General features: G+C 37.4%; 1 protein-coding gene across 4 annotated transcripts in view; it reads right to left on the reverse strand.

The window, feature by feature from the left end:
* The window catches only part of ACSL4 (acyl-CoA synthetase long chain family member 4), a 247,492-nt gene that overhangs the window by 117,910 nt on the left and 115,616 nt on the right, over nucleotides 1-13,966 (reverse strand). For all 4 annotated transcript variants that reach the window (XM_053699301.1, XM_053699299.1, XM_053699300.1 and 1 more), the window contains exon 4: nucleotides 10,809-10,986. In XM_053699301.1, coding sequence (XP_053555276.1) covers nucleotides 10,809-10,986 — 178 coding nt within the window. The remainder of the gene's footprint in view (nucleotides 1-10,808; nucleotides 10,987-13,966) is intronic.

Raw genomic sequence — 13,966 nt, forward strand, 5'->3', positions numbered from 1 at the left:
GTTTTTCAGTTAGACACTGCTAGCTTGTGTGTGCGCCACATAGCTAACATGCTCACTCCGGTGGAGTTATTTATGAGTCAGCACTGACTGGCTAAAATGAAAGTGTCAAAAGAACTGAAATAAAGGGGCGGTCTTCAGAGGCTTAGATACAAGATAATCACAGAAGTAAAAAGTAAATTAAAAAATAACCGTATTGGTTATGCAAAACTGGGGAATGGGTAATAAAAAGGGATTCGATATATTTTTAAAACAATAAAAATGGAGTAGACTGTCACTTTACTTCTAAGATAATTTCATCACATTGGTACTGGTGTATTTTCAGAGACTGATATGGTGAATACATGCAACAAAAGATATGAAGATACGCAGTATTGATAACGCGGTGTAGTACTTTTTTTTCACAGAGCCAATAATATCAGTTCATGACATGTGTAATTAATAATTTCCCATTTTACTATCTATACATTTATTATCTATATAACTTTTTTTTTTAATTTTAGACAATTTATAGTTATTTTATAGTAAGTACAAATAAAGGATGTCCTAACGGGCCAGATTTTCATTTATCTTAGGTGAGAGCAGGGAGATAACCATGTTTACTAATCTGATTATTTCACCTGTGCTCTAGTTCAGATATCCTGAAAATCTGGCCTGTTAAGGAATATAAAAAAGCAGTAAGAACAAAGCAGGGTAAAATGAGGTGCACAACTCATCAAATTATGAACAAATTATTGAATATTAGTTTTTGAATTTGAAGACTGCCATCTTATTCTATCAACGAAAGATATTGCCGAAGTTAAAGTGATATAAACATTGTTGTAATAACAAAAAAGACTAAACAGTGGCTTAAACTTAGTGAGTCTACTCCGGAGTTGTATTGTTTAAAAAGATATATAATCCGTTTATTACTCATTCTCCAATTTTGCATAACCACTACCCCATTATTTCAGTTCTTTTGACAGACTTGCATTTTAGCCAATCAGTGCTGACTCAAATAACTCCACTGGGTAAGCACAATGTTATCTTTATCGGACACGTGAACTAGCACTGTCTAGCTTTGAAGAACTGTCAAAATGCACTGAAATAAGTGGTGGCCTTTAAAGACTTAGAAAGTAGCATATAAGCCTACTTAGGTTTATCTTTCAACAAAGAAAACCAAGAGAACAAAGCAAATTTGAAGATCAAAGTAAATTGGAAAGTTGTTTAAAATTTCATTTTTGCAGTGTTTATTACTTCTTGTCACAGCCCTAAAAATCTAGCTTGATGTCATAAACCTTCAAGAGTACATGAGCTGGTTTACTAGTCATTGAAAGCTAGAGAGACAGTCAGGTTCTGCCCATGCTCAGAAGAGGCAGAATGCAGCCCAAGTTCTCAAGCCTGTCTGCTCCTTTATCTAGCTTGTGGGCAGGGGCTACATTGAGAATTTTTAAGTGGTCATTTAGCAAAAAAAACAAGCAATTTTTTTGTGATTTGTACTTACATTTTTTGCTAAAAGCACCGTTTTATATCCGTTTAAAAAGGGACATCACACTGTAAAATGTTCTCCTTTTCATGCGTTCCAAATGATCCATTTGAGTGTATTTGTTTCCAAATAGCTCCTTTATCTTTATGTTTAGCATTTGAAATAGTTGTCTTTCCTATACTATTCTAAAAATGTAAAATGTGCTACACAATAACCGTAATTAAATCAGCATATTTTATATTAAAAGGTTAATGATGAGGAAAGAAAATATCAACCAAACGTGTGTGCACCTTTCAAGGCCTATTAATAATAATAAAAAAAAAATCATAAATCCCTTATGAACAAGCTTTTGTCAAAGTGGATTACATATAATAATTGGCTTCCATGTCATGTCCTCTAACTTGATCATCATAACAGGGCAGTGGCTCAATTTGCACAACTTTCACCATCGTATCTACATATTTATTTAAACATGTCTCAGATTCAGTGCAATGGATGCCTTGCACTGTTTGATCGTGCAGTATTCTGGAGATTCAGAGGCTGCCCAGTCTGTAAGCAGTTTTCTCTCTTATGGAAAGAAATAGCTCATCTTAAAGATACAATAAATAACATGTCTGTTTGCTCAAAACAGCCTCCTAAGTAAAGCTGTACCTCTACCCCAGGGACTTAATAAAATAGAAGCTGAAAGCATTTTTCACAAAAAAATAAATGCCAGAACAAGGGGTCACAATTTAAAGTTAGAGAGAGTAGTAGAGTCAGGAGAAATTTGAGGAAGCATTTTTTTTTTTTTTTTTTTAACAGAAAGGGTGGTGGATTCATGGAATAAACTTCCATTTGAGGTGGTAAATACAAAGACTGTAATGGAATTTAAAAATGCCTGGGACATGCATAAGGCTATCCTAAGGAAAAAGTAACATGCAATATGAGTAGACTTGATGGGCCTTTTTGGTTTCATATCTACCGTCAAATTCTATGTTTCTATGTCAAGACGTTAACTTGAGATGAACTTTTTGCCAAGAACACTAAATAAATATTATTAGGTTTCATAATTTTTATTCTCACATATCCTTTTTATTTTGCCCAGTTTACAGCCACCTCCAGTGAATCTTGGTCAATTTACATATAAAATATTGGCATATTTAAATATGCCAATATTGACCAAAAATTTATGAAAGAATCATCAGATTTAGTAGATGAAAGGGGAAACATTTAACCCTTCGAGTGCTAGTGATGGCTCTGAGCCATTGCAAATATTCCCAATCAGGTGCCAACGACGGCTCAGAGCCGTCACTAGCACTCCTCCACCTTGATGGAGGTCTAAGGACCCCATCCACTCCTACCCCGGCGATCTGGCCTGGATACTCACAGGCATCGCCAAGCTCCCCTCCCCTTGAAGTGACGTCACGCGCAATGATGTTATTGCGCAACTTTATTTAAAAGTGACAATTGGGGACATGCTGCTTAGATGCCTGTACTAAGGCATCTAAGCAGCTACAGACCCCCAAGACCTACCATTGGAAAGGTAATAGTCCACCATTTCCAATGGTGTGAAGAAAAAAAGTTAAAAAAAAAAAAAGGGGATTTGAGAGTCTCTAAAAGGCACATAAAGATCAAAATTGCCTAGAGACCCCGAAAATACATTTTATAAAAATAAACTTCTGTATTTTTACTGCAAAGAAGCTTATTTTTTGCAATAAAAATTATATATATTTTCTAGCGACATAATTTCTTTAAAAAAAAAAAAAACATAATTTATGTAAGAACTTACCTGATAAATTAATTTCTTTCATATTGGCAAGAGTCCATGAGATAGTGACGTATGGGATATACAATCCTACCAGGAGGGGCAAAGTTTCCCAAACATCAAAATGCCTATATAAATACACCCCTCACCACACCCACAATTCAGTTTAACGAATAGCCAAGCAGTGGGGTGATAAAGAAAGGAGTAAAAAGCATCAACAAAGGAATTTGGAAATAATTGTGCTTTATACAAAAAAATTATAACCACCATAAAGAGGGTGGGCATCATGAACTCTTGCCAATATGAAAGAAATTAATTTATCAGGTAAGTTCTTACATAAATTATGTTTTCTTTCATGTAATTGGCAAGAGTCCATGAGCTAGTGACATATGGGATAGCAATACCCAAGATGTGGAAATCCACGCAAGAGTCACTAGAGAGGGAGGGATAAAAAAAACTGCCATTTTCTGCTGAAAAAAATAATCCACAACCCAAAATAGAAGTTAATTCTCATAAATGTGAGGAAAAAACTTAAATCAACAGCAGAAAAATCAAACTGAAACCGCTGCCTGAAGAACTTTTCTACAAAAAACTGCTTCCGAAGAAGCAAATACATCAAAATGGTAGAATTTAGTAAATGTATGCAAAGAAGACCAAGTAGCAGCTTTGCAAATCTGATCAACTGAAGCTTCATTCTTAAAAGCCCAGGAAGTGGAAACTGATCTAGTAGAATGAGCTGTACTTCTGAGGCGGGGCTTGACCCGACTCCAAATAGGCTTGATGAATCAAAAGTTTCTGCTGTTTCCAGGAGGCCAAGGAAACAGCAGAAGCCTTCTGACCTTTCCTGGAACCAGAAAAGATAACAAATAGACTAGAAGTCTTCCTGAAATCTTTAGTAGCTTCAACATAATATTTCAAAGCTCTCACCACATCCAAAGAATGTAAAGATCTTTCCAAAGAATTCTTAGGATTAGGACACAAAGAAGGGACAACAATTTCTCTGCGAATGTTGTTAGAATTTACAACCTTAGGTAGAAATTTAAATGAAGTTCGCAAAACTGCCTTATCCTGATGAAAAATCAGAAAGGGTGATTCACAAGAGAGAGCGGATAATTCAGAAACTCTTCTAGCAGAAGAGATGGCCAAAAGAAACAACACTTTCCAAAAAAGTAGTTTAATGTCTAAAGAATGCATAGGCTCAAACGTAGGATCCTGTAAAGCTTTCAAAACCAAATTAAGACTCCAAGGAGGAGAGATTGATTAAATGACAGGCTTGATACGAACCAAAGCCTGCACAAAACAATGAATATCAGGAAGTTTAGCAATCTTTCTATGAAATAAAACAGAAAGAGCAGAGATTTGTCCTTTCAAGGAATTTGCAGACAAACCTTTATCCAAACCATCCTGAAGAAACTGTAAAATTCTAGGAATTCTAAAAGAATGCCAAAAGAATTTATGAGAAGAACACCATGAAATGTAAGTCATCCAAACTCGATAATAAATCTTTTTAGAAACATATTTACGAGCCTGCAACATAGTATTAATCATAGAGTCAGCACTAAGCGTTCAGTTTCCATACCTTCAAATTTAAAGGGACACTCTACCCAAAATTTTTGTTTCATGATTCAGATTGAGCATGAAATTTTAAGCAACTTTCTAATTTACTCCTATTATCAAATTTTCTTCATTCTCTTGGTATCTTTATTTAAAATGCAAAATGTAAGTTTAGATGCCGGCCCATTTTTGGTGAACAACCTGGGTTGTCCTTGCTGATTGGTGGATAAATTTATCCACCAATAAAAAATTGCTGTCCAGAGTACTGAACCCAAAAAAGCATAGATGTCTTTTTCAAATAAAGATAGCAAGAGAACAAAGAAAAATTGATAATAGGAGGAAATTAGAAAGTTGCTTAAAATTGCATGCTCTTTCTGAATTACAAAACAATTTTTGGGTTCAGTGTCCCTTTAATGATTTGAGATCCTGATGGAAAAACGGACCTTGAGATAGGAGGTCTAGCCTTAAGATCCGCATACCAAAACCTGTGAGGCCATGCTGGGGCCACCAGCAGCACAAACAATTGCTTCATGATGATTTTGGAGATCACTCTTGGAAGAAGAACTAGAGGCGAGAAAATGTAAGCAGGATGATAACACCAAGGAAGTGTCAATGCATCCACTGCTTCCGCCTGAGGATCCCTGGACCTGGACAGGTACATGGGAAGTTTTTTGTTTAGATGAGATGCCATCAGATATATTTCTGGAAGCCCCCACATCTGAACAATTTCAGAAAAAACATCTGGGTGGAGAGACCATTCTCCCGGATGTAAAGTCTGACGACTGAGGTAATCCGCTTCCCAATTGTCTATACCTGGGATATGAACCGCAGAAATTAGACAGGAGCTGGATTCCGCCCAAACAAGTATCCGAGATACTTCTATCATCACTTGAGGACTGCCCTGATGATTGACATATGCCACAGTTGCGATACTGTCTGTCTGAAAACAAATGAATGGTTCTCTCTTCAACAGAGGCCAAGAATGAGGGCTCTGAAAATCGCACGGAGTTCCAAAATATTGATTGGTAATCTCGCCTCTTGAGATTTCCAAACCCCTTGTGCTGTCAGAGATCCCCAAACAGCTCCCCAACCTGAAAGACTCGCATCTGTTGTGATCACAGTCCAGGTTGGACGAACGAAAGATGCCCCTAAAATTATACGATGGTGATCTAACCACCAAGTCAGAGAAAGTCAAACATTGGGATTTAAGGAAATTAATTGTGATATCCTTGTATAATCCCTGCACCATTGGTTCAGCATACAAAGCGTTAGAGGTCTCATATGAAAACGAGCAAAGGGGATTGCGTCCGATGCTGCAGTCACGAGACCTAAAACTTCCATGCACATAGCTACTGAAGGGAATGACCGAGACTGAAGGTTCCGACAGGCTGCAACCAATTTCAAACGTCTCTTGTCTGTTAGAGACAAAGTCATGGACATTGAATCTATCTGGAAACCTAAAAAGGTTACCTTAATCTGAGGAATCAAAGAGCTTTTTGGTAAATTGATCCTCCAACCATGTCTTCAAAGAAACAACACTAGTTGATTCGTGTGAGATTCTGCAGAACGTAAAGACTGAGCGAGTACCAAGATATAGCACAAATAAGGAAATACCGCTATATCCCACTCTCTGATTACAGAGAGTAGGGCACCTAGAACCTTTGAAAAGATTCTTGGAGCCGGCGCTAGGCCAAAAGGAAGAGCAACAAATTGGTAATGCTTGTCTAGAAAAGAGAATCTCAGGAACTAATAGTGATCTGGATGAATCGGAATATGAAGATATGCATCCTGTAAGTCTATTGTGGACATATAATGCCCTTGCTGAACAAAAGGCAGAATAGTCCTTATAGTCACCATTTTGAAAGTTGGTACTCTTACATATTGATTCAAAATCTTTAGATCCAAAACTGGTATGAATTAATTTTCTTTCTTTGGGACAATGAATAGATTTGAATAAAACCCCAGACCCTGTTCCTGAAACGGAACTGGCATGATTACCCCTGATAACTCCAGGTCTGAAACACACTTCAGGAAAGCCTGAGCCTTTACTGGGTTTTCTAGAATGCGTGAGAGAAAAAAAAAATCTTCTAACAGGCAGTCTTACTCTGAATCCTATTCTGTACCCCTGAGAGAAAATACTCTGAATCCATTGATTTTGGACCGAATTGATCCAAACATCTTTGAAAAATTTTAATCCGTCCCCTACCAGCTGAGCTGGAAAGAGGGCCGCACCTTCATGCGGACTTGGGGGCTGGTTTTGATCTCTTAAATGGCTTGGATTTATTCCAATTTGAAGAAGGCTTCCAATTGGAAGCAGATTCCTTAGGGGAATGATTAGGTTTCTGTTTCTTATTTTGTCGAAAGGAACAAAAATGGTTAGAAGCTTTAGATTTACCCTTAGGTCTTTTATCCTGAGGCAAAAAAACTCCCTTCCCCCCAGTGACAGTTGAAATTATTGAATCCAACTGAGAACCAAATAATTTATTACCTTGGAAAGAAAGATAGCAATCTGGACTTAGAAGTCATCAGCATTCCAAGATTTGAGCCACAAAGCTCTTCTAGCTAAAATAGCTAAAGGCATAGATTTAACATCAATTTTGATCATATAAAAAATGGCATCACAAATGAAATTATTAGCATGTTGAATCAACTTAAAAATGCTAGACAAATCATGATCCGATACTTGTTGCGCTAAAGTTTCCAACCAAAAAGTTGAGGCAGCTGCAACATCAGCCAAATAAATTGCAGGCCTAGAAGATGACCTGAATATAAATAAGCCTTCCTTAGATAACATTCAAGTTTCCTATCTAAAGGATGTTTAAAAGAAGTACTATCTTCTGTAGGAATAGTAGTACGTTTAGCAACAGTAGAGATAGCCCCATCAACTTTGGGGATCTTTTCCCAAAACTCCAATCTAACTGCTGACAAAGGATACAATTTTTTAAACCTTGAAGAAGGAATAAAAGAAGTACCAGGCCTATTCCATTCTTTAGAAATCATATCAGAAATAGCATCAGGAACTGGAAAAACCTCTGGAATAACCACAGGAGGTTTATAAACAGAATTTAAACGTCTACTAGTTTTAATATCAAGAGGACTAGTTTCCTCCATATCTAATGTAATCAACACTTCTTTATTAAAAGAACGAATATACTCCATTTTAAATAAATAAGAGGATTTGTCAGAGTCAATATCTGAGGCAGGATCTTCTGAATCAGACAGATCCTCATCAGAGAAGGATAAATCAGTATGTTGCTGGTCATTTGAAATTTCATCAACTCTATGAGAAGTTTAAAAAAGACCTTTTACATTTATTAGAAGGCGGAATAGCAGACAAAGCCTTCTGAATAGAATCAGAAATAAATTCTTTTAAATTTACAGGTATATATTGTGCATTAGATGTTGAGGGAACAGCAACAGGTAATTAACTACTACTGATGGATACATTTTCTGCTTGTAAAAGTTTATCATGACAACTATTACAAACCACAGCTGGAGGTATAATCTCCACAAGTTTGCAACAAATGCACTTAGCTTTGGTAGAACTGTTATCAGGCAGCAGGGTTCCAACAGTGATTTCTGAGACAGGATCAGATTGAGACATCTTGCAAATGTAAGAGAAAAAAACAACATATAAAGCAAAATTATCAATTTCCCTATATGGCAGTTTCAGGAATGGGAAAAAATGCAAACAGCATAGCCCTCTGCCATAAAAAAAAAGGCAAGAGGCAAATAGGAATGGGGTCTTAAATAATGAAAATATTTGGCGCCAAGTATGACGCACAACAAACACAAAAATATTTTTTGGAGCCAAAAATGTCTGGAAACGACACACTCGTGACGCAACCTTGTGAAGGACTCCGCGTCAACTAAGTCGCCGGAAATGACGAATTTGCGCCAACGAACGTAACTTCACGTAAAAAAATCTCGCGCCAAGAATGACGCAATAAACTTTGGCATTTTGCGCCCTCGCGAATTTTTAAAAGACAGTCAATTTGAAAAAGAGACTATACCCCAGGTAAGAAATACATTTTCATAAAAAAGCATTTCCCAGATATAAAACTGACAGTCTGCAAAAGGAAATATACTAAAAACCTGAATCATGGCAAATATAAGTACAATACATATATTTAGAACTTTATATAAATACATAATGTGCCAAACCATAGCTGAGAGTGTCTTAAGTAATGAAAACATAATTACCAAAAGACACCCATCCACATATAGCAGATAGCCAAACCAGTACTGAAACGGTTATCAGTAGAAGTAATGAAATATGAGAGTATATCGTCGATCTGAAAAGGGAGGTAAGGAGATGAATCTCTACGAACGATAACAGAAAACCTATGAAATAGATCCCCATGAGGAAAACCATTGCATTCAATAGGTGATACTCCCTTCACATCCCTCTGACATTCGCTGTACTCTGAGAGGAATCGGGCTTCAAAATGCCGAATAGCGCATTTCAACGTAGAAATCTTAGCACAAACTTACTTCACCACCTCCATAGGAGGCAAAGTTTGAAAAAACTGAATTGTGGGTGTGGTGAGGGGTGTATTTATAGGCATTTTGAGGTTTGGAAAACTTTGCCCCTCCTGGTAGGATTGTATATCCCATACATCACTAGCTCATGGACTCTTGCCAATTACATGAAAGAAATATCTATTTATTTTGTAAAGAAAATTATGGTGAAGCGTCTCAGTGCTGAGGAAGCAGCTGAGTTCTCTATGAACTCAGACTCTGAATCCTTCATTCATGATGCATATGGTATATAAACTAAATATTTCTAGAAAGTACACACCAGGCCGCACAAAAATAAACAATGTAATAATAGGTGAAATATGGCTCTTTGCTAAAAAATATTTTTTTATGGAAAAGCACCATATCGCATTAATTGTTGCGCACCTCGATTACGTGCTAGAGATACATGTAGCCCCTCATTTGATGCGCCAAAGGGTGTACTTTGTACAAATGTGTGCTTTATGTACCATAATTTAATTTTCCAAGTGACTAGAACTGTTTAATTGCAGACATGGCAATCTTAAAATCGTCCAAAAAAAAAAAAAAATAGCCTTTCAACTTTTATGAGTTATGTCTGCAATCAGACAGCTATAGAACCCTGGGAAACTAAGATACATTAAATAAAGTACACATTTTTGGAAAGTACACCCCTTGGCGCATCAAGTGAGGGGCTACATGTATTGCTAGCACAAAAATAGACAATGTAATAATAAGTGGAATATGGCTCTTTGCTTAGTATTATTGTTTTTAAGAATGCAACTTAATCCATTAATTACTGTGCACCCCAAATGTATGCTAGAAATACTTGTAGCCCCTCATTTGATGCACCAAGGGGTGTACTTTATGCAAATGTGTGCTTTGTGTACCCCATTTTAATTTCTCAGGTAGCTAAAACGGTTTAATTGCTGAAAACAGTACAGTAAATTCTAAGATGCTGTTTTTGATGATTTATCAAATTGACATGCCTGCAATAAAACAGTGGGACAAAAGAGTGAAATGTTCTTAATTTCTGCTTATTTCAGACAGGTTACCTACTACAAATATTTATCCACACAGGTTTTGATGATAGAGCTTCGAAAAATAAAATGAAATACTATTTATTGAGACAGGAGTAAAAAAAAATAAAACACGTCTTTCACATTTTATGCACAATTTTTTAAACCTGATGATACACACACGTATAATAATGGTATATTTTGAATCTGCTAGGTCTGCTGAAACAAACCCAATATATAGTTTGTATAGTTTATTAACACAAGCGTTACTTCTAAAAGTGTTTAAACGTGAACTGCAACAAAAAGCTCAAAACCAGCTTAGCACACAGGTGGGAAATGGCTTAGCAGCCAAAGAGTTAAAGGGAGTAGTAAAATAAATAAAAAACTTTCATGATTCAGACAGAATTGGAAAGCAGTCTAAAATTACCTGCTCTATTATCTAATTTGATTCATTCTCTTGCTTTCAATAAGCACAACAAAGGAAAAACGTATACAAATATTTTATATGTATGGAATTAAGAAATACACTTACAGGGAAAATTGTATTTGAAACAGGCTTGTGCTGCAATCATCCATTCTGCTCTGGTCTCACAAAATATAGCAACAGTGCTCTTTGGCTCTAGGCCCAGTGATGCTAGACCGCTCCCAAAATGATGGATTTTCAGATTAACCTCTTCGTAGCTCAACCATTTATATTCTCCCAGAATTAACTGAAACAGAAAATGCCTTGTTATAAGCAGTAAAAGCTAGAGCACTAGTAACTGTAGAGGTTAAAGACTCACCAAACTGAAAATGTAACAATTTAAAGTGAAAGTAAAGTCAGTGGTATCGCTATTCAGAATTTAAAACTACATTCAAAATAAAGTGAAGTTGAATTCATAATTTTCCCAACATTTGTTTTTGAAAAACCTTTTTTTCCTTATCTCTTTTGCACAATTCTCTCTGCGTTCCTCCACCCGCGTTAAAAAATAAAATCCTGTTATGGTGACAAATGGATCGGTATCTAACCGATTGGTTCCCCCATTGGCAGCTCGAGCACCAAGAAAAACGCCCACGGCTTGAAATGCGTATGCGGCTAACTCCAAACTTATTCTGTCTCTCAAAGTGCGTTCAGGCTAGCCGGATGCGCATTACCAAAGGTAATCCCATACTTTTGTCAGATGGTTAGAGTCTTTGGGGAATCCTGCAATGCAGAGACACTGTTCACACAATGTACGCTTAAATACTATACAATGAATCAAGTGATTCATTGTTAGTATGTAGCTCAGCGCAGATCGTAGTATTGCGTATGCGCAGAATTTTAGTTGTCTGGTACAGGCGCCCATCCTTTACGCAAATGAAGGGTCTGACCGTTGATCAGCGAAGACAGCATAAACCCGGAAGAAAGCAAGGGGCGGAGGAACAGACTGCATAATGCGATCAGTAAAAGTATAATTATCTAAATATACTTTAACTTTACACAAAAAAAAAAAAAGTTAGCGACTTGACTAGTTGATAGGCAGTTTAACTATTGCTTGATTCTAGTGCAGCTAAATTTATTTTCAGTTTAATTAATTTAAAAAAAAAATTGCAATATACAAGTCATTTATTCTGCATGCTTTTTTTTATTCAATATCATGTTTCTGTTGGCATTAATGTTTATTTAAATAAGATATATTTGGGGAAAGAAAACTGATAGAACATAACTTAAAATAAAATCTTGTGTTTTATATTTTGTAACTTCTGGTGCTCTATAAATTTCGGAGCTGGTATTTAAAATGTTTACTCACACATTAGCCAAGCATGTGAAAAACTGCTGTGTAGCACTGTGCAAATCTCTCTAATTCTAACAGAAAACATAATTTATGCTTACCAGATAAATTCCTTTCCTTCCTGGCAGGGAGAGTCCAAAACTTCATTCCTTACTGTTGGGAAATACAACGCCTGGCCACCAGGAGGAGGCAAAGACACCCCAGCCAAAGGCTTAAATATCCCTCCCACTTTCCCTATCCCACAGTCATTCTGCCGAGGGAAAAAGGAAAAGTAGGAGAAACATCAGGGTATAAAATGTGCCAGAAGATATATAAAAAGGGAGCCGCCCATAAAAAAAAAAAAAAAAAAAAAATTACGGGCGGGGTTGTGAACTCTCCCTGCCAGGAAGGAATTTATCTGATAAGCATAAATTATGTTTTCTTTCCATAAGGCAGGGAGAGTCCACAACTTCATTCCTTACTGTTGGGAAAACTATACCCAAGCTCCAGAGGACACTGAATGAATAACGGGAGGGAACAGAAAAAAAATAAAATAAGAGGCGGACCCTATTCTGAGGGCACCACAGCCTGCAAAATTTTTCTCCTGAAAGCTGCTTCAGCGGAAGCAAACACATCAAACGTTTAAAATTTAGAAAGTGTGTTAGCAGGACCAGGTAGCCGCCTTACAAATCTGATCCATTGAGGCTTCGTTCTTAAAAGCCCAAGAGGAAGCCACTGCTCTAGTGGAATGAGCAGTTATCCTCTCAGGAGGCTGTCGTCCTGCTATCTCATAAGCTAAGCGGATGACACTCCTCAACCAGAAAGATAGAGAAGTCGTAGTAGCCTTCTGCCCCTTACGCTTCCCCATATAGATGACAGAGAGGAAGATTGTTTGAATTCCTTAGTAGCCTGAAGATAGAACTTCAAGGCATGAACCACATCTAGATTATGAAGCAAACATTCCTTTGCTGAAGAGGGGATTAGGACACAAGGGAGGAACTGCAGTTTCTTGATTAATGTTATGATTCGACACCACCTTAGGGAGGAACCCAGAGTTTAGTGAGTAAAACCGCCTTTACAGCATGAAAAAAACCAGATAAGGGGGATCACATTGCAAAGCAGAAATCTCAAACTCTGAGCACAGAGGCAATAGCCAACAACAAAAAAGAACCTTCCAAGATAACAATTTAATATCAACAGTACTGCTATGAAACACTAAGAACAAGTTTGAGGCTCAAAGGCGGAGCCCCAGATCTAAACACGGGTCTGATCCTAGCGAGAGCCTTAAAGGACTGCACATCTGGAAGCTCAGCCAATCTTTTGTGTAGTAACACTGACAGGGTCAATATCTGTCCCTTCAGGGAACTAGCAGATAGGCCCTTCTCCAGTTCATCCTGGAGAAAAGCTAAAATTCTGGCAACCTTAACCTTATGCCAGTAAAAGCCACGCTCTTCACACCAGTACAAGTAAGTCCTCCACACTTTATGGTAGATACGATGAGTAACTGGCTTACGAGCTTGAACCAAAGTGTCGATAACACTCTCGGAAAACCCTCTCTTGGCTAAGACTAAGCGTTCAATCTCTACACAGTCAACCTCAGAGAATCTAGATTTTAATGAACGAAGGGACCCTGTATCAGGAGATCTCTGCGACAAGGTAACCTCCACTGAGGAGATGAGGACATCCCCACCCGGTCCGCAAACCACATCCTTCGCGGCCACGACGGAGCAATCAGAATCACTGATGCTTGCTCCTGCTTGATGCGAGCCACCAAACAAGGAAGAAGCGGTAATGGAGGAAAAAAGATATGAGACTGAACCTCCATGGTACTGATAGGGCATCTATCAATTCTGCCTGAGGATCCCTTAACCCGTACCTGCATAGTTTGGTATTGAGGCAGGATGCCACAAGATCCATCTTAGACGTCCCCCACTTGCTGCATATCTTTGCAAACACCTTA

The sequence above is a fragment of the Bombina bombina genome, chromosome 1 (assembly GCF_027579735.1).
Source record: "Bombina bombina isolate aBomBom1 chromosome 1, aBomBom1.pri, whole genome shotgun sequence".
Classification (NCBI taxonomy): domain Eukaryota; kingdom Metazoa; phylum Chordata; class Amphibia; order Anura; family Bombinatoridae; genus Bombina; species Bombina bombina.